This window comes from Cardiocondyla obscurior, linkage group LG04, assembly GCF_019399895.1.
Source record: "Cardiocondyla obscurior isolate alpha-2009 linkage group LG04, Cobs3.1, whole genome shotgun sequence".
NCBI lineage: Eukaryota > Metazoa > Arthropoda > Insecta > Hymenoptera > Formicidae > Cardiocondyla > Cardiocondyla obscurior.
In genome coordinates, this window is record NC_091867.1 from 2,259,877 (window position 1) to 2,280,714 (window position 20,838).

The 20,838-nt window shown below is 34.7% G+C and overlaps 1 protein-coding gene across 8 annotated transcripts in view; it reads left to right on the forward strand.

The window, feature by feature from the left end:
* LOC139101855 (dual specificity calcium/calmodulin-dependent 3',5'-cyclic nucleotide phosphodiesterase 1) overlaps positions 1-17,259 on the forward strand; it is a 65,538-nt gene extending 48,279 nt beyond the window's left edge. For 6 of the 8 annotated variants that reach the window (XM_070655323.1, XM_070655322.1, XM_070655327.1 and 3 more), the window contains 11 exons: positions 5,749-5,919; positions 6,200-6,416; positions 6,823-6,936; positions 8,752-8,904; positions 13,404-13,653; positions 14,015-14,272; positions 14,621-14,790; positions 14,979-15,224; positions 15,389-15,615; positions 15,767-15,862; positions 15,979-17,259. In XM_070655323.1, coding sequence (XP_070511424.1) covers positions 5,749-5,919; positions 6,200-6,416; positions 6,823-6,936; positions 8,752-8,904; positions 13,404-13,653; positions 14,015-14,272; positions 14,621-14,790; positions 14,979-15,224; positions 15,389-15,615; positions 15,767-15,862; positions 15,979-16,070 — 1,994 coding nt within the window. In that variant the 3' untranslated portion in view covers positions 16,071-17,259. Of the gene's footprint in view, positions 1-5,748; positions 5,920-6,199; positions 6,417-6,822; positions 6,937-8,751; positions 8,905-11,155; positions 11,210-13,403; positions 13,654-14,014; positions 14,273-14,620; positions 14,791-14,978; positions 15,225-15,388; positions 15,616-15,766; positions 15,863-15,978 lie in introns of all 8 variants that reach the window. The other 2 variants (XM_070655325.1, XM_070655326.1) reach the window with 2 other exon arrangements.
* The last annotated feature ends 3,579 nt before the right edge of the window (positions 17,260-20,838 follow it).

Below are 20,838 nucleotides of genomic sequence, written 5' to 3' on the forward strand. Positions count from 1 at the left end.
AATATTATCCCTTTTCTTTTCGGAGAAACTTCTGAGAAAAACAATTGTCAAAAATATCGCCGTGAAAATGTATTTTACATTTCCGGTAAAATTGAAGAGATTTATCAACACTAATGTAAAATAATATTCTAAAATGTTGCAAGAGATGATATCAAAAGTGGTTGCGATTAGATGGGAGATTAAATTTTTTGATGAAAATAACAAATAGTCTTTATTATCGATTTGTATAAATACACAATTTAATAATGTAAAAAAAGAAATTTAATAAAAATTATTTTTATCAATATCGATCCTATTCAACAAAAATTTAATTAACGATAATATTTAAAAGAAGATAACGCGTTATATAATTGATTATTTTTGATAATATTCATTACGCCAGCTGTTAAAATTAAATAAACGTCACGAAAACATAATGCCAGCTGTAATATTAAAAAACATCGCGAAAAGGAGATTTAAAAAGGTATATTTATATTAAAAATTAATATTGAAATATATACATATAATATCCGCATAGTTAAACATAATTCTATTCTTTCGCCTAGATTTGATACGCTGTTTACACAAAAGAGAAACATTTTTTTCGTTTATGTGGACACAGCTAGTAGAGAATTTTCGACGGAAGTTGAATTTTGTGATATAAAAATATTAGCGCTATTGAGCAATGTTGTATATTGCTTCTGAAAAATCCCTCTGAAGTTTAATTAAATACTAACGAATAGATGGAAAATAGAAAATGGCATTAAGAGCTTGTATTTTTCAGAAATGCAATTGCACACGGCGAACGTAGCTCGTTCCCAGAAGCAAACAGAAGCAAAACTGAATTTCATACATGACCGTAGTCAGTGCATACGTTATAGACAAGCAGAAAACGCATAATCGCCAGCATACGTCTGGTTTGTATCCAGCGGCTGCGATTGGAAATCAGATTTCCCGAATGTCGCTATATTTAGTGCGGTGGTAATTTTCAGGAATATTACATCGCTCGCAGTGCGATAGGAATGAGAAATGAGACAACAAAACACGCAGCGGAGTTTGGCGAACGAATTGCATTCGCGTTAAAGTTTTTGTCAGATTTAATTTAGATTAAATCTAAGGGTATATTTCGTCAGCAAGTTTTCGATAATCAATAATCCAGATATGCGTATCTTTTCAGGCTGCACGTTCCAATACGCGCTGAGATTGCCTTCTGCTTGTTAAAATTATTAACTCACGTGATTTTACATTTCTTTTAATCTTTTGTTTCTGTTCTTTGACAAAGAGAAAAGTGGATCTCATGTTTTTTTATTTTTTTGTGAGGGAAAATTTTTCTTACGTACAACTCCACTCGATTCCGATCACGTTTCGATCGAACTTGGTTAAAAACTTGAAGATAAAATCAACAAATTTTCAAAAGGCTCAATGAAATCAATGAACACACAAATTTAACAATATTAAAGTTTTTATCTATCAGAAGCTTACAAGTTCTCGGCATTAGTAAAAATAATTGTAAATTGTGTTTTTATTATTTCATTATTATTATTTTTTTTTTTTGGTAACATTAATTACGATCTAAATTAATTTAATTTAATATGTGAGCGTTTTAGATTTGCATTATACGTGTTAAGTACATTTTAAGTAGCAGCCTGATATTTTGCACGACGTGCAAATTTTTATTCGTTATTAATATGCAAACTTGAAAGTTAACTTGATAAAAATTGATTACGTTCGGTTTGTCTTTTAATAAAATTTCAGTCTTGATATTTCTTACAGACAATAGATTTGTATTGAAGAGGGATTTCCTGTCTTATCACATTTGTTTTATTAATTGAATTAAGCTTCTGCACCGACCGATAAGCGCATTATTGTATAATACATTCGCTTTTATCAATTTTTCAATGAAATTAGGCGTATAGTTCAATGTTCACAGTTTCACAGTATCGAAATAGCTTTTACCTTTACAATCCGATTATTACTGTCCTATAGAAATCTTAATACGGCAAATTTATAAATTTAAAATTGTTTTCGGTAAATGTCTGTCTTACATATGGACGAGAAGAATGACTTTAAATCAATAACGTGTTCTTGATGTTCCTTTTAATACATGAAAATCAAATTGCTCGGAAAGAGAGATCTTTTTATTTTCTCTATCACGCAAGCAAGTTATATTGGAATGAAATAAGCTTTTCCAGAGTAAGAAAGTTTCGTCTTCGATCTAAAATTTTTTTTTTTTTTTAAATAAAATTTTTACTTGTCTAAAAACATCTAACTTTAATGTAATTTATTTTACAATTTAATATTAAAGGAAAAATGCTAATAAGTTGTATTTTGTAAATTTATTTTTAAATTGCTTACGTATACATATAATATATTTTATAAAACAAATTATGCAGAGTATACAATAATGCGATAATTATCCATTCATTAAGTTAATGAGATAATTTTTGTGGTACGTGTCGAAATTAATAAACTTCCCGTTTTTTTTTGTTTTTTTTTTAATACTTATTACTTGCAGTTGAAACTCGATCTGGAATATATATTGTCACGTGAATTCCCAATTTAAGTATTTTCTTTTTTTTACGTTATTTCCTTTTCTCGATAACGTAAAAAAGTAACGTAAATCTTTAGGAACGATTTATTCTCGTCAGTAAATCTACATGCAGAAAAATTCAATCTCGTGAAAAAGTAGGTAATGCCGAATAACGTTTCACGTTCAAGTTTACAGGATTGATGTACGATAATTTTAAAGCGAGTTTAGAATAATTTAACGACGATATCTTGTTTCTGAAGTAACTTAGAAGCATTCTATAAGTTATAATATAATCTATGAGTAATTTTATCGATCCTAATACGTACTTGGAGTCTTTCTCGCCATTAGCGAGACGCCTCGTTGACGCCAGAAAGACATACTAGCTACTTCGGGCCAATGAGAAGATAACGAGGAACTTGTCGAAGTCAATTTTCAAGCTATTATTTCTATATCGCTGTTACGACGCAAATACTCTATGAGCCGCTAATTATTTCTGTTCTATGTATGGCCGGTGCAAGGCAAATTGCAAAAATTAATTTAAGTTGCCTTAGATTGCTTCTATAGAAATCTTTTTTTCTTATTGGTGAAGAAACATACGTGTGTACATATTATTCTACTTTTTAATATGTCCGTTTACATAATATAAGAAGTTAATAGGAATTTAATCAGAACTCATCTTATCAGCCTTGATCGATCATCGATGTTTATTTCTTAATTAGATCTTATCCCATAAGCACATTGATTAATAATAAGAAAACAAAGAGAGAGAAAGATGCAGAGAGAGAGAGAGAGAGAGAGAGAGAAAAAAAGAGAGAAAGACAGAAGAAAAGGGAGAGGAATTCTTGGCCGTTTAATTCGCAACACTCCGGTTTGTTATTCGAGAAACTAAGCCGTATTATTCTCTACATCTTAAATTGTTGAAATATTTCATAGTTAGTCGGTTAATAAATTTTTTTTATCCCAAACTTAGACTGGATACTTACATAGATGACCGGTTGTCAGTAAAATTCCGACGTTATAATGACTAAATGTGATAGTATTCATTTGATTAATCTGTATCTGATACGACATCAAATACGATAACAATGCGAATAACGGAAGATTTATATATTTGACGGTCTGTTATGGATCGCGTTGCTGTGAAACATTTTTAAGTCGCTTAATTGGTAATTTTCCATATACATACATGTATTTTACGAATATCTAAATTAATTTTTGCTGCCTGTTTTTGAGTGTGACTCGGGATAAGCTTACGAATATAGTATTTGTATATAGTATCGATCGACTGTAGCACTTTCCGAACATTGTAAGTAACTTACTTAGACCCTAGTAACGTGATTCGGCCATAATAATAGTACGATTTTACACGCATTGGATGTGCCGATCGATGGATGGGAGTAAAAACGGAAGAACGAATTTTTAGTGAATATAAAAATTTTGTTTAAACAAAAGCAGATATATGAATTGTATTTTGTGTATTAAATGCATACATTTTGTCATTGCTTTACAGTTCCATGTATTATTCAAGTAAAACGCAATAATTCACATATATTCGCGTCTGTTTGCTTATCCGCTTACAATGAATAAATTTTATAACCCACTGTTGCACCGTTACATCACTACATTCGCATTGGCTTTTGTAGGTGTTTTTGAAATGGAGAGAGAGAAAAAAAAAAAAAAAAGAAAAAATGGAAAGAGAGAAAGAAGAAAAGAGGGGGGAAAAAAAGTGAATAATAGCATGTTTCTAAAATAATAATTTTAAAATATGCATCGTACAGCCTGTTGCGTTGAAAGAGTGAAATGGTAATTCCAAAATTTTACGACTGAATTTCAACGAAATTCTGTTCGCTTTATTATATACGCTCACGTTTTGCGCAACATAATCTTGTTGGAATAAAATAATTTTTACAGCTGCTCATATGTGCGTGAACGTACAGAGTGCCTACGTTTCAAATACGTCTGTGATGTGACAAATGTAGAGATTTGTCGATAAACTACTTTAAACGACAATGTAACACATATGGTTGACAATGCTGCGAATAATATTGTTTAATTAATTGCAGTCGTAATTGTGCACATAATTACGTTCGAATCCAGTTTCGGCAAATTGCGTGACAGAAATCGATCATTGTATCGTGTGTAATATAACTCCATTAAACCGCTATAAACTTTACTGTTTTAGGTTTAATTTTATTTTACTGTAAACGCGGGGGCGACTTAGTTACGTGAAATTTTTTCCCTCCTCTGAATCACGTTGGGATTGTACGTGTCACTTCCACTTTTTTTTTTTATTTTACACATCCTTCCTCTCAATATTTGAGTCATACTTAAAAATAGATATGTTATTTGTACACCCGTCGTTCTTATCATATCAATATTCGAGCGGCGGCCACGAATAATTAAAATCCCGTGAATGTTTAATGGGATTTATTTTTGATCTTTTCAATATGAATGCTCGTGTTTATTTTCTCCTTTTATTAGAGGCCCCTCCCCCTCCCCCTGTAGTAAACGTGATTATCGGCGCTTAGAAACACTTCAACTTGTGATTAGCATAATGGAACCATTGGTAACTCGTATGCGGATCGATTGGCTATGAGACTAATTCGCGAGCTATAGACTGGTACTACCGATCGATAGCCGCTCCGCCGTCGGTGGTTTAACTGCAGTGATACGACCTTACACTTTGTGTACAGCATTGCATTACATTCGTCCGATTAATTATGCACTCGATTAGTAACGTAATATTTGTCACGTTGCACATGACATGATGATAAACAGGGAAAAATATATCATACATATCGAATCCTGAAAGCTTTTTCCCCGAGCCGTAAAATTGAACCGCGCATAAGACATTTGTAACATAAAACGTTTGATTTATCGAGACTACAGAATTTTCTCGTTTATTTCAATACTTGGTAATAATTTAAATCTCTCGGTGACTTTGTACACAATTACGATAACGAGCTTTTACGATTTTAATAGTTCGCGGTAGTCATTACAACTAACGCAAACCAAATCTTAAAGATTGTTATCGCTTTCAATTAAAGTTTACAATTTACGTAGGTTGATCTTAATAAAACACAATTGTTCGAGCATTTCGTGGTATTTAAATTTTTATGCTGCGTAGTCTCTCATTTCTGACGTGTATCGCGCGATTGGATGGGGTACGGGAAGAGAGTTAAGAAGAGATTTAACTTGCTATTTATTTTATTTTATTTTTTTTTCTTTTTTAATTGCAGTTGCATCCCCGCCGGACAGACGAGTCACGAGAGATGACATCGGGGTGGCCTCAGCCGGTGCAGCGGTGAATAACGCGGCTGCTACCGGCTGCAGCAGCACAAGTGGAGCAGCATCCTCGAGGTCGCGCAATCCTTCCTCCTCTTCCCCCGGCCGGAACGGCCAACTCTCCAGTAAGTTTTCGAGGTATTAGCCCCCCGAGATTCCGTACCAGTGCTTTATCTACTTGCAACGCTCGCACTTGTCCACCTTTATCGCGTAATCTCACGAACATTTACACGTGTGCATTCGTTAAAAAAAAAATATAGGTATATATATAATTAAATAATAATGAAAGAAATAAATCTTTTTTTTTTATCTCGGGTATAAAATGCCTCGATATTCACGTTGTTACAACGTCGCATTTACGTATGCGAGTTATTGTTGGAGCCGATTACGGTCATTGTGTTTCAGAGCAAGGCACTTTGACGATAGTACGGCGAAGTTCCGGCAAAAGCAAAAGCCTCGCCGGTGGGAATTTCGAAAGTTCTCCATCGTCGCACAGCCCCGATACTTCGTATTTATCGAGCCAATCCGTCGATCTCGAAGAGATTCTCGACAATGTTGATCTCTCGACGGATTCGCTGCCTGCCGTTGACACCCCCGACGCATGCGACAAGGCTGCTCTCAGGTATTATACCGTAATGCAGATGTAAATAACTTTGGAAAAAAAAAAAAAATGAAAAAAAAAACCTTGACATTTTAAATCTCGATTTATCACAAGTTTTCAAAAATGATATAAATAATTCACTTCAAGCTGTTGCTATACGATAGCATGTTGCGTGTAATTAACTAATTTATAAATACTTTTCACGATATTTTAAGAACGTAACGCTGCGCGGGGATCATTAAAATTAGAATTTCTCACGTCAACGGAAATATTTATTTCTTTGATCCCTCAAGGCTTAAATAAAATTGTGTTGGCAATCTCGAGTTGTCGCGTAATTATTGGAAAACGATAGGAAGCGAACGTCTAGTTTAGAAGCCACGTTATATTGGCGTACAGGGAACGACTTCGAGATATTTCTCTTTTGCAGATTGAGGTGTTTATTGAGGCAGTTACAACACGGGGAGATATCTGCCGAATTGCTTCAACGAAATTTGCACTACGCAGCTCGCGTACTCGAGGCTGTTTTTATCGACGAGACCAAGTAAGTTTTTCTTTTTTTATTTTTATTATAATTCTTTTTTTTTAATACAAATTTCAAGTCTCGCGAAAGCATGAAAAGCAAGCGTCACTATACATACTAATCGTTATCAACAACTACTTAAAACAGCTATCGCCAATTTTTTTTTTTTTTTTCGGTAAAAATTTTCAGGCACTTGAACTTCCAGCATTCAAATGCTCTCGACATCCTAAATCACGCGGCTTTAATAACAACTGCCTTTTATGCAGATATATTGTCGATATCGTAATCATTGAATGTCCAATGTAAAAACAAGTTCAGTTCAAAAGACATTTTATAATGCAGAAGCATTTGTGTGTCGAGCGGACGAGCACAAGTGCGCATAGCCGTTTTACGTTTTACACGATCAGTAATGTTCGATCAACTCGATTGTTTCACGAAATATCACGCTCGCAGCGAAATGGCTGCGATTAGCCATTAATTGCCGGCCTGTTTCATTAATATCGAGTCACATTGTGACCTTTAACACGACATTAATCCTTTTCACTTGGTAGGTGCAATCTACATTCATGAACCTCCGATTTCGTAATGAGAGCTTTTCATTTTCGCGATGCGTCGTGCCGGATGGAACTCGCAACCCCCTGTTCAATTACTGAACGATCAAAGATTCAACTAACCGCGGAAGGTCAAAAGGCTTTTTCCTGTATACGCGCAGGCGATAATAAGCAAGGCCAATGTTCCTTAATTTCCATAAATCGCATTCAACGGCGTCATAACGGTACGTCGGCAAGTCTTATTCGTCAAAATTATTCCTGCGGTTGCGTCGCGAACCGACGTCGATGCCTCTTTCGTTTATTGTCGGCGATAGAGCATTGACCTCGTAAACCCCGGGGGTCGTGAGTTTAATTCTCAAGGGAGGCGAATAATTTTATCTTTTTAGCACGATTTCCCATGTTATTACAGCTCGTGTTTTAAGCGTTACGAAGGCTGGACACGCATCAAACTTATATACCTTTGATAATTTGGTACTTTTATTTATCATGTTCTTTATAGGCATTTGCAATGTGAAACTAGACAACGGACAAGTTGAACAAATTTTTTACACTCAATAATTTCGAGATCGCGCGTCTTTTATCACGAAACTTTACGATTTTACCGTCCGAAATTCGTGCAATTTAAATACAACAATTTTTCTTTTTTTTCCCCACCCCCCCTTTCGTTTAATTTTATTTCTCTCGCTTATCGAAATTTTTTTATCTGTGGTATGCTACCTGTTTTGAGCGTCGCGCGTACAACGAGATATATTACCTGTGCGACACACATGCATCAAGTGCGTGATAACTGCACGCAACTGGCTACTTGCACTTTATACAATCTCACCGTCCCGAAGATTATCAGCAGCGAGTCTTCGAATCGAAGATTTCGACGCCTAAAGCTACACGCTTGATATCTTATCTAATCTTTCGCTCACGCAATTGCGATCGACAACGGAAATGCGATTAGCCCGCTTGTACATTCCGCAACCTTTGTTTTCAGCAATGACGCTGTAGCAACCGTAAAGCACGACGCATCGGACATATCCTGTGTGTGTTCTATCTTATTCTAGATTTATTTGCAACATGTATTAGACTTACCGCAACACGAGAAGAATCGCCGGCGAGAGCGCAGCAACGCGATGCCGTGGCCGTGATATTAAAATGACGTAATATTAGGGGAAAAAAAAATAAAAAAAAGAAAGAGAGAGAGAAAGAAGAAGAAAATAACGAGAATATATACAAAATCTGTAATCTTGTATTATTCTAATCTTTTTTACACATGAACTAACAAGCACTACCGCAGGGTGAGTTCAGGCGGGAATGAGTGCACTCGGTCATCACGTAGGGGGGCGGGCCTGACGTCTTCATCCCTAGGGGGCGGCTTGGACTCAGATGGACCACAGGGCCACGCGGTGGTAACCCAGAAACGGAAGCTTCGCACCCCCGTATGGGCAAGGTTGCGAAACATTCACATTTCCATCCCCTTTACGATTCAACGTAACACGATCCTGCCCGGTCCAACCCTCTTCCATTTTCTATTTACCCTATCTGAAAAATTTTTCCACACTATCATGCCGTCGACGTTCTTTGTCGTCCCCTCTTTTTTTTTTTTCTTTTTCCAAACAATATATTTATATTTGCGTCCGTTTTTTAAAAAAATGAATCGTTTTTATCTCTCCTTCTCTGAAGACGATCGTAGTCACAGTGGTGAGCGACAATCGTGAATTCCGTCTATGCAATATTAATATATCTGGAAATTATTCTATGACCCTTGAAATCTTAACTCGGTAAACGACATAAACGGGAGATCTCTAAATATTTCTTGTAACTCGAAATGTAATTTGTACTTAATAATTGATATTCCATTTTTATAATATTATTCAACCGCAGTATTTGTTAGAAGCTTTAATGAAATCAATTAATATAGGATTTGTTACGCATTTTATTAACAGCTTTTATATACACCGATTCGCAAATTGAAAAACTTTGAGGATATACTAGGGGAAAATTTTTAACGAATAAAATTTATTTCCCTTTAAAAATTTCGTTATTCTGTAATAAAATTTATTTGTTATCTCCAATATTTTATTTCACATGACATTTAATATTCTATATAACATTTTATTATTTGCTCTTTATTGACCGTTTTTCAGTATCGAGTCAACCGTTAAATGTCAATCTGCCAATATTCATCATCGGCTTGAATTTTGTGCACGCGATTGACAACTAATCAGTGTCGCAGAAAAGCGACAGCGATATTTTCCAGATATTACATTTTGGGCTGTTTTTTTTTTTTTTTTTTTTAATTTTTATTTTGCAAATTGAATGAACAAATAATAATTAAAATAGTTACAAAGGATAAAGATCTCCTTTACGTTGAACAAATTGTTTTAAATTAAATGCAAGTATGATTGATCTTACTTTCATATTTTTTATTTCTTCGTCGATGTTAAAATATTTTTCTTTTTTCCTTTTTACGAGAAACTGTGAATTGTCGCTCTCCACTGTAACAATGTTAATTACAAACCGATAAATAGAACGTGTTAACGTTTCTTGATTCTTTTTTTTTTAATCCGTAGTTTTTTTTTTACAATGTTTCTAGATTAGACTTTGATGTGCATAAAAACACGTAAAATAGCTGCGTACTTTTTTAAATAGCTTCTTTGTCAGTAGATCGGAAACTTGAAATAATTATACTGTATTTGATAGTTTCACGATACAACTAGCATGTTTCTACAAACTGTTGCGAGTAGAATTCTCTTAGAAAATATGAAAAATTACAGACGTTTATCACTCTTTCAGAATACGACGCGCGTTAACATAAATAATACAAGAGCGCGATCAAACTTTCGCGTATGTTACGTATGTGCAAAACCCAGAACTAACTTATCTTTAATATCTTTTATTTATCTTTAATACGTCTCGCACTTTTATCATAAAAATATGCAATGAGATACGTACCGCGATACGCGAACTTTGATTAAATAATCGATACGTATGACAGGGAAAATTTTAATCCTCTAGTCATAATCGTACACTCGCACGAAAGTCATACTTATCAATTTATTCGTTTTTTTTTATTTTTTTTTTTATTATCTCGATCTCTTTTGTACGGCAATTGGATCTTGTCGAGAGGATTAATCGACCAGAAGAATGATCCACTGGAGGATTAAACGACACTTTCGAGCATAGCATGGAAAACGTTACTCTTGCCTGTCTCTGTTTCTCTCGCTCCCTGTCTATAGTTCACATTTCTTCTAGACTCCTTTTAGGTGTAACCTGCTCAATTTGTCGGACGTATCTGCCTGCCGTGCAACATGCATCGTTCTCATGACAATCGGCCGTTATCCTACTGGCACTATTCTTGCTCGGGAAAAGTGCATGTACAATTCCGTAGGACGTTTATCACCGGGGAGCGGTCCTCGAGCATCCCCTAAAAATTTATCGCGCCTCGCCATAGATGTGTATGAGTGTGTACGTGACTATGCGTTTGGCCAGTGATAGAAAGCTACGACGATAAAAGACGGCTAATTTGATACGATCTTCGGCTAGGTATCGGAGAGCGAAACGAAAGAACGAAGAGGCGTTTACAAAATCACCCTACACTGCGGGGCATGCAGGGTTGTTGCTTGGATGTAGCAAAAACGCTTAGATCAATGTAAAACCTTTAACGTGATATATGTTCTCCTTCGTATTTCACATTATAGAGATGCTGAGCGTGTGGAGTCAACCACCATATGTCGCCCGGGTGAACGTCGTAGGTTCGTTCCACCAAAAATTTCCATTATTGAGCGCGAGCCGCGAAAATGCATACTAAACTCGTATTCTATTTGCACCTTGGACTTTAAGCTTGACGCTAATGAGGTTTACTTGCATGAAAAATCGCTCACTGGCTCACTCTCGCTATTTATGACGTCGCTTTCTTCGTATACTATAAAAATAAAAAAAAAGAAAAAAAGAATAAAGATAAAATTAAAAAACAAAAAAAAAAAGATATTGCAGAGAGTGTTTCAAGATCTGTGTTCTGTCACGTTATTAATATTACAGAATAAATCAAGTTAGTTATTTTGATGACTAATGAGTTTACGTAGTTGGGATAATATTGAAATTTTAAAAGCTTTGATGAATTAAGCAAAATCTAATAAATAAGAGAGGCTCTACGTCGCAATTTAATTTCAATGCAGATTTATTCGGTTACAAAATTGATTTAAGACCTGGTGGTCACATTTAAATATATAATTATTATATTACGGATACGTGTATAAATTAATGTATTTAAAATGACTATTGTAAATTTTTAGCAAAGTCATGTATATGAATTTTAATAATACGGACAAAAAATCTCTTCCGCCAAACGTTGGGTAATTTTTAGATAAAGGAACTGCGTGTGCTTGTACGTGTGTATGTGTGTGCACGCGCACGGGCGCGCGTGTTCGTGTGTGCCGTGATTCTAATACACTTTATGCAATTTTTGGCAGCGTATGACGCGCATGCGAACATATGTTAGCTTTTTGCGTATAATTCAAGATAAATCTATCAGTGTCTACTTAAAAATTCTTACTAATATTATTTTTATTTTTAATTGATTGTCTACACATACGAAACGTTTTGCACAATTGTGTTTTGGTTTTTTAACAACTGAGTGGATAGCACTTACCTATTGTCGCAACACATGAATTAATCCAAAAATATTTTTTTTCTTGCACCCGTTCACCGGTGGATTTCCAAGTGTTTTGTGTGCTGTCTAACTTGCACCTAAAATTGATGTATATGTGAACAAAGCATTTTTAAACGCGAAACCGCGATATATTTTACGTGTTGTAGCATTATAATAAATATTATTTGATAAGCCGATTTTGACCTGACTGCCGTAGAGTTTTGCTTTAGTCTATTTAATCTACTAAATTACTACTGCGATCTGTGAATTAAATTAAATTTTGAGATTGAGGAGACACGAAACACGCACGAAAGATCACAGCGATTTATTTAAACTTATACGTTTCTACACGATTCCTCATTTCCATTTTACTTATTCATTTTTTTTTTTTTTGAATTTTTTTTCAGTGAAATATTCCTTTCCAATCGTATATTTACATAACTCGCACATTTAACTTTCTCACTAAACTGATATAATTAGTATGAGATATTAGTAGTTTAATTATTCGCTAGTACTTTAATATCTAATTTAATTAGATACCGTGAGCTTTAGTGAGTCGTTTAGAACTATATAGAATAGAATAGAAATCTTGATACGTTTAAAAACAAAAAGAAAATATGTTCGGTATAAGACGGCTTATATGTTACAGTCAAAGAATAATTTAATAACATGTGTGTTTAAAAAAAAATTTGCTCTTAAAATATCTTTCGTAGATCTAGATATTCTGTGTTTGTATGTGTATATATACTATATATATTTATATTTTAACTTGTTTTTAGAATAGTACGATATAATAAAATACAGTGGACTATTAATTATGTTCTAAATATAATCGCTATTTATTGTAATTTATTTTTGTGGTTTGCGAGCGGTGAGAACCTATTTTTATCGCATATGGAATTGATTCATTAGTCGTTATATGACGATCATTTTAATAAATAACGTTTCTGGCGATCTATTTCTGATAATCTAAAAGTTCACTACTTATATAATGTATGCTTGATACGGGAGAAAAAAAAAAAAACATAAGCAGATAATGCAAATCATATTCGGTCAATCGATATAACGAACTAATATTAAATAATATACGCTAGCTCCTCCTTATTCGTCCATAATAATCTAAAGCGGGCCTAGATACAGATTTCAATCAAAGTTAGTTGATGAAAAAATTAGTTTCTTTAATACGTCGAATGATATTTGATCATGCGTAGCGTTAGGTAGGTTTGTTTGTGTCGAATGTTAATGAGATTAATTTGTCACAGATCTATAACGCTGTCTCGTACGATTTTCTCCATTAGACGACTGGCGGATGAAGATGACGAGTTGTCGGAGGTGCAGCCAGATGCGGTACCACCGGAAGTCCGCGAATGGCTGGCATCGACTTTCACCAGGCAGCTCGCAACAACTAGGCGGAAAGCCGATGAGAAGCCAAAATTTCGCTCGGTCGCCCATGCTATCAGGGCGGGCATATTCGTCGATCGCATCTATAGAAGGGTCACGAATACCGCTCTTATGCAATTTCCATCGGAAGTTGTGAAAGTACTTAAGGTAATAACGTTGCCCGGCGAAACCCGGCTGGGAACTGTTCGTATTTTTGCGCGAAAATTTAATTCTTTTACGACAACGCCACGGCATAAAAACCGCGGATGTCAAACCGTGATTAAAATTACGTACGAGATAATTTGGTCCACCGCGCCTAATTATTTACGTACAAGCTTAGCTTCACATCTCGGACGGGAGATTTTAATTACATTTACATTTTTATCTTCAATTAGAGATTACCGATTGATCTCGATTATTCGCCGAGGTAAAAAGGAATTTTAAATCAGCCGGTGATCGGTTTGACGATTATTAATAAGGTCGAGGGTTCTTGAATTTTAAATATTAAAATGCTCCTTTTACGTTCAAGACTTTAGACGATTGGTCGTTCGATGTATTTTCCTTGAGCGAGGCCGCTCTGGGCACGCCAGTGAAATACCTGGGTTATGACCTCCTCAATCGATATGGTATGATTCACAAGTTTAAAGTACCTCCTGCAGTTTTGGAGTGCTTCCTCGGGAGGGTCGAGGAAGGTTATTGCAGGCATCGAAACCCATACCACAATAATCTCCACGCTGCCGATGTTGCACAAACGATGCATTACATTCTGTGTCAAACGGGTTTGATGGTAAGTATTTCTTTTCGAAAGAGCGATATTATGGATACGTACGTACGTATCTGTGATGTCCTGTTTTACATTATCGCTACATACCTCTCGAATAGAATCAATATCGATTTTCGTTACGCCGCCGACGTAAATTTGCTTCGTGACAATAAAGATAAAATGAAATAAAAGATTGCGTGACACGAAGCAAAAGTAATAGAAACGAAATTGCTTATTGGTTTGTTAAGAGTCGAACTTTTGGCCAGAAACGGATTCTTTCTACTCGGTTTCATTCTTTGCCGTCCCTTTGGCAATCCTTTGTTCGATGCGCATTGTACGCGAGATAGCCTGAGGTTGATATTTCTGTTGCAGAATTGGCTAACCGATCTCGAGATTTTTGCCACTCTCGTGGCAGCGATTATTCATGATTACGAGCACACTGGGACCACAAACAATTTCCACGTAATGTCTGGTAGTGATACAGCGCTTCTGTATAACGACCGAGCTGTGCTAGAAAATCATCACATCTCAGCCAGCTTTCGGTACGTGCAAGCTCCATTTTGCTAACGCTGCTTCTGGTAGTTTGTAATTTATATAGGGTTTAATTCTAGTTTCAAAAGAGAATTAATTAATAAACTGTTTAAAAAAATTTGTTTTTTTTTTTTTAATCATTATACGTAATTTTTAGATAAAACATATAATCTAATAATATATTTCAACAATGTTTTAGAATACTCAAAGAAGACGATTGTAATATACTGCAGAACTTGTCGAGAGAGGAATTTCGAGAATTTCGATCGCTCGTGATTGATATGGTTCTTGCCACTGACATGAGTTTTCACTTTCAACAGCTAAAAAATATGAAAAATTTACTAAGTCTGGCAGAGCCTAGCGTGGATAAGAGCAAAGCTGTTAGTTTGGTTCTTCACTGTTGCGATATCTCGCATCCTGCCAAAAGATGGGATCTTCATCATAGGTAAAATTTATATATTCTTAAAAATAAAGTAAAAGATTTTTTTTTTTATGAAAAAGTTGTAATAAAAATTGATTTTTCATTGGTATGCATATTTTCTTAAAAATAGATACAAAATTATACGTTATATTAATAAATACATGATATTTATAATTGTCGATCCACAGATGGACGATGCAACTTCTTGAGGAATTCTTTAGACAAGGCGATAAGGAAAGAGAGCTTGGATTGCCGTTTTCTCCTCTATGCGACCGCAATAATACGTTGGTAGCTGAATCTCAAATAGGATTCATAGAATTCATTGTCGAGCCTAGCATGCAAGTATGCAGTGACATGCTGGAAACCGTTCTTGCACCGCTCAATGTCAAGGATACCGTAGATGAACCCAGCAATGGTGAGACATTTTACTCGGCTCACATTACTTGTCACTTAATTAAATTTTATATCTGCATCTTTCAAAAAATTTTATTTATTAAATAGGTACTGGTTTAATTAGTAATTTATTTTACAAATTTATTAACAGTTATCTAATAATGATCTTTCAGGTTCGGGAGGAGAAAATAGGAGGTTTAAGATTAACAAACCTTGGATTCCGTGTCTTGCGGAAAACAAGAAGATCTGGAAAGAGCAAGCAGTCCGAGGTATATTATTGTAATAATTATATTTAGATACTTTGCCGTTGCCCGCAGTTTATTCAACAAAATTATTTTTATAAAATTAGCAAATTGAATTAATGAATCCAATACCTTATCTGTAGATGCTGAAATTAAGGCACAAAAGGAACAAGAACAAAAAACCAGCAGCAATCGCGAGGACGGTAGCGGAGCGAAAGCTTCGACCGAAGAATGAAAGATATATCGAGCGGTTGTATTTTTCAAGAATCTCTGTAATTTTAGATTACGGGGAAATTCGTGATCGTATTGGATGGCATCTATTATAAGTTTACGGACTTCTTATTACGCTTACGAATGATAGCCAAGCTTCATTCGGTAGTACAAATAGATATACGGACGTTAGATGAGTGAGAATGACGATCTATACACAAAAATGCATATACATAAAATATGTTAAGGAGTAATTTGTTTAGATTGACACCAAAGACCCAAATCGTGTAATTGCCCCGTTATTTCCATAGAATATTTATAATCTATATTTTAACCGATTGTTTTTTACTATTCCGTATTACGTATAATACGATTTGATCTCATTACGTTAGTTATAACACTTCTCGAGATGGTCACCGTCGATACAATGATTAAACGTTATTTTCAATCAGTTCCATAAACTTCTAAAAATATATTTTTGTGTCTAATTAAAAGAAAAAAAAATGAAATGCATAGTGTCGATGGTTTGACATTTTAAAACCTTTCTAATTTATTTATAAACGAATAAATATAATAGATATGATAAAACGATAAAAAGAATTGATGAAGATGCTTGTTTATTTTAACATAAATTTGTTTCTGTCCACTATTCGTAGTTATGACTAATTATATCGACGGCCGTTATGCAAGATTTATATTTATTGGATAAGAATCTCGGAAACTTGACGCAGCAGTTTTTCTTAATTATTTATTGACACGTACCGCACAAAAATATGAATATTGCACAAGACATTGCACTTTTCTTGAAATTTTTTAAATAAATTTATTTTTAATGAAACGCGAATAATCGGGGCCTGAGGTTTTCGATGCGATCTTTGCAAATTTAAGAGTGCAAAACGTTGCTTGCGACGGACCGCTTGGAAATTCAAGAACGTCGATCTCTATCACTCTTGTTTATTGAAAGTCGCAGCAAAAAGATCTATAGGAACGAAGTATCCTTGTATATACCACTATGTACCGTTTGTTAAATGTGTATTCGTATATACACGTACTGGTTCAGCTTTAATGTATATGTATGTAATGTATAAAGAGAACAATTAACAAGATACGATTAATGTTTAATCAACATACGCATACTACGTTCATGTATACGTACATATATATGTACATATGTATATGTATATATACGAAAGAAAGAGATAAAAAAAAAGACATTATTTTGTTGAACTCCTCGCGATATCGCGGCTATAAAATGTATGTACATGTTAGCGACGCACATATTCGTATTTAAGTTTGTAATTTAACATATCCATGAATGAATGCGTACTACAAAATGCATACAGTTGTTGATATAATGACGAACAGTAGTCGTTATATCGACGCGTCATTATCATCTTCTGTCATACGTGTAAAAGAATCGGACACCTCGGTAATAAAAGATTTTATAATTTTCTTTTTCTTCCTTTTATTGCGCAAGGAAATTATTGTGAAAAATACTGCATACTATATTTCACGATTTACAGTTACTTATAAACGTGTACTTTTATCATATATTAAATTACAAAAATATGCAATAGTATAGTAATTTGATTTCTGCAGAAACGTTATGTTTTTATATTAATTGCATGCGATAAAAGAATGCCTAGTTTGCTTTCAATTATTTATTAAATTTGTAATAATGAATGAAAGTATCTGCCGAAATTAAATCCGATTCTGTATACGTGGCAATAATTTAAGATAAGGGTCTATGAAAAAAAAAAGCGTTACATACACGCGTGCGTGTGTATTGCGTAAAATAGAGCATAGAGCTAGCAGATTTTTCGAGTGGAACGTTTTATCGTCACAAAGATATTATATACATATATTGATATATATATATATATATGTATATATATATATAAATATCTATATATAAATATATAGATGTATATATATATAGATGTATAGGCTAATCTCACTATTTCGAGATTGAACATATCCGTCCTCTACTTATTTAATTTCCGTCATTTAATCATGCGCGCGTGTACGCGTATGACTTCGCGTTACTACTATGGAACAGTTGTTTTGTGCTATTAATACGATATAATAGATAAAGCTTATCTTCTCCTTATCGTCAACTTGTGACATAGCCTGACTAAACCAACTAAATCAAAAACTTAGTATAGAAGACTTGGGGAAAAAAAAAGGAAAAAAAAAAGAACCCCCCCGAGCAGATTCCAAAACTTTAACTCTTAGGTATGCTCAATTAAATTTTGTTTTATATTAAACTTCTTCAATACAGGAATCCTCCGAATATTTTTATGTGAAATATTTAATCGACACACAATTTTTCACTTAAAACATTCTCTTTGTTTTACTATTTCAAAGCTACGAACATCGTGTATGATTGATGGTAAACGTTATGAAGTTAATTTTAATTGTTTCGTAAGAATTAGCTTCGTAGTTAAAATGGTTGGGCGCCAAAACACGTATTGTAAATGTTTTTTCCTTTTTCTTTTTGCAGCGGACGAGGGGCCAAAATGCGTGATAGAATTAAAGTACATTAAAACCGCAGATGCATTAAGAGAATTATTGACTAGTCACGTAAATAAAAATCAAATGTTATTTGGACTCGCGTGGCGTTTTGTCGCTCTCGATAAGCGGACGAACGAAATGCATCGCTGTATTTTAAAACTTCGAGGGATCATCGGCTAAATCCGTATCATCGCACAGAACTCCGCTAGACGCACACGCGTTTATTTATTCACGTGGCTTGGTCACTTCATCTGGAATTCTTAAATTAATACTGGCCTTTCCTTACGTACGCGGATATATACGCGCGGTAATACGAGATAATTAAATCAAGAAAGGAGAGAGAGAAAGAATAAATAAAGCGGCGCTGAGTATTCGACAGTGTCGCGAGCACGTTTATGCTTTACGAGATAAAGCACCTTCCAGATATTCTTTCGCGTGAACAAATGATTAATTAATTGCATAGCTAGAAAGGACGGGCGGCAATTTCGCGACGTCGCACGGAGCGACAAAGGCGTTTTCGATAATACTCGACCAATACTACTAACTTTTAAAATAAAAGTGCACACGTAAATATCTTATACTTTTCTTAAGTCTCTCTTTACTTTTCTCGAATTAGTACGTCCGTATACTATTCGTAATCTTGTCAGTCACGATTATTGTAAAATCTCAGTAGACGATGCGTTCGCGCCATTACATTAATACTAATCGTTTTTAAATGTGTCACCGCGGATTACAATTGTACATTCTCGGTTTATTTTGCAGCACAATTTAATACAACAGTGTGTACATAACCGGCAACTTCAGCACCATGTCCATTCGATGTGATGTAATGAAATGTAAACGTGTAACGAGAGATATATTAATATATTACACAAAAATGCGTCACGTATATGATTAGCATTGTACTCTGGGTAACTCTACAAAGAAATAAAAAAGAAAAGAAAAAAAAAAAGGAGTACTCCGTTACTTGAAGACTATCGTTTTTAATTTGAATGAAACATATATACGAGAATGCAAAATAATTTTTAACTCCTATTTTATAAATTATCAACTAATTGCTTCGTAGACGAAGCAAACCAGCTGAATGTTCAAGTAAGTCATAACAAAAAAAAAACGAAATTTTTTTTTATATTAATTTACAGCTCTACTAATTATTAACCTTCTTAGTTTTTATTTTATAAAAATTGCCTGTTTAGCAAGTTTTACTTCTCTCACTAAGCGCAAGAAAGCCTTCCGCCGGTGAGATCTCGCATACAAGCGACGTTTGTGACGAGAAGAGAAGACAAAAAAGGTAATCGAGATTTTTCGCAAAAAACCTGCACGAGTTCGCATGTCTGTTTAATCGCACGTGATACGCGATAATGTTCGTTTACGAGAAGCGAAGGCAGAATTAGAATGCCTTTATTTGACGCGTGTATTTTATTTCGCGCGCTTCTTTTTAATTTTTATAATTTTTTAAAGCCAGCGGGATAGCCGAAGGAAATGGAAAAAGTAATTAATCGCGGCAAAATAGCGCGAGAGTCGTCCGACTGCGGCGAGCCATAGTCCTGTAATGAGGGTAAGAAACGGACGACTCGTGGAGATTAGATTCGGATAGGGAAACGATAGCGCGGAGAGATTTCTGTTCACGGATGAGGGATTAAAGATCTACGAGTTGTCCGCTTGGAATTAAAGTTGGATTATACGGTCGAACACGCGAATCACGAAGAGCCTGCGAGCTGAGTTACCGCGCGGTATACAGTCTCACGTTAGTTGGAAAGAACTTTCGTTGCAATTCTATTGTTCGGCCGTTTACATACTAAATAAGTAGCAAATTGTACAGACATTTTTTTTTTTACGGCAAAAATATCCGAAGTGACATACGAACGTACAGAGCAAAATAAGATGCTGCAGATATACGCGATAAATAAATTATTCAGTAAACGAGATAATGATAAATTGGATAACGTAATTGCGGTCGACGATGTCTTTTTACGCGTGCGAACTACGTGGCATCTTTATCCAAAGTCATTTTTATTATATTATCGTACCGCGCCGCAGATTTGTATTGTTCGAGATAAGGACTGTTGTATAATTTGCGAAATGGAAAATACCTTCAAGTTCCAAAGAGAAAATCTGAGAGACGCGATATGCCATCTGGGTGCGGGAAGTTCCCGCCTGTTTTCCCAAGTTCGACATATGATATCACCTACTTTTCGCTTTACGTGCAAATTTGCAAGTTTTAAAACAAAAGCAAATACTTGTTATTAGATAGGAAAGCGTGTACTGTTCTAACTTGA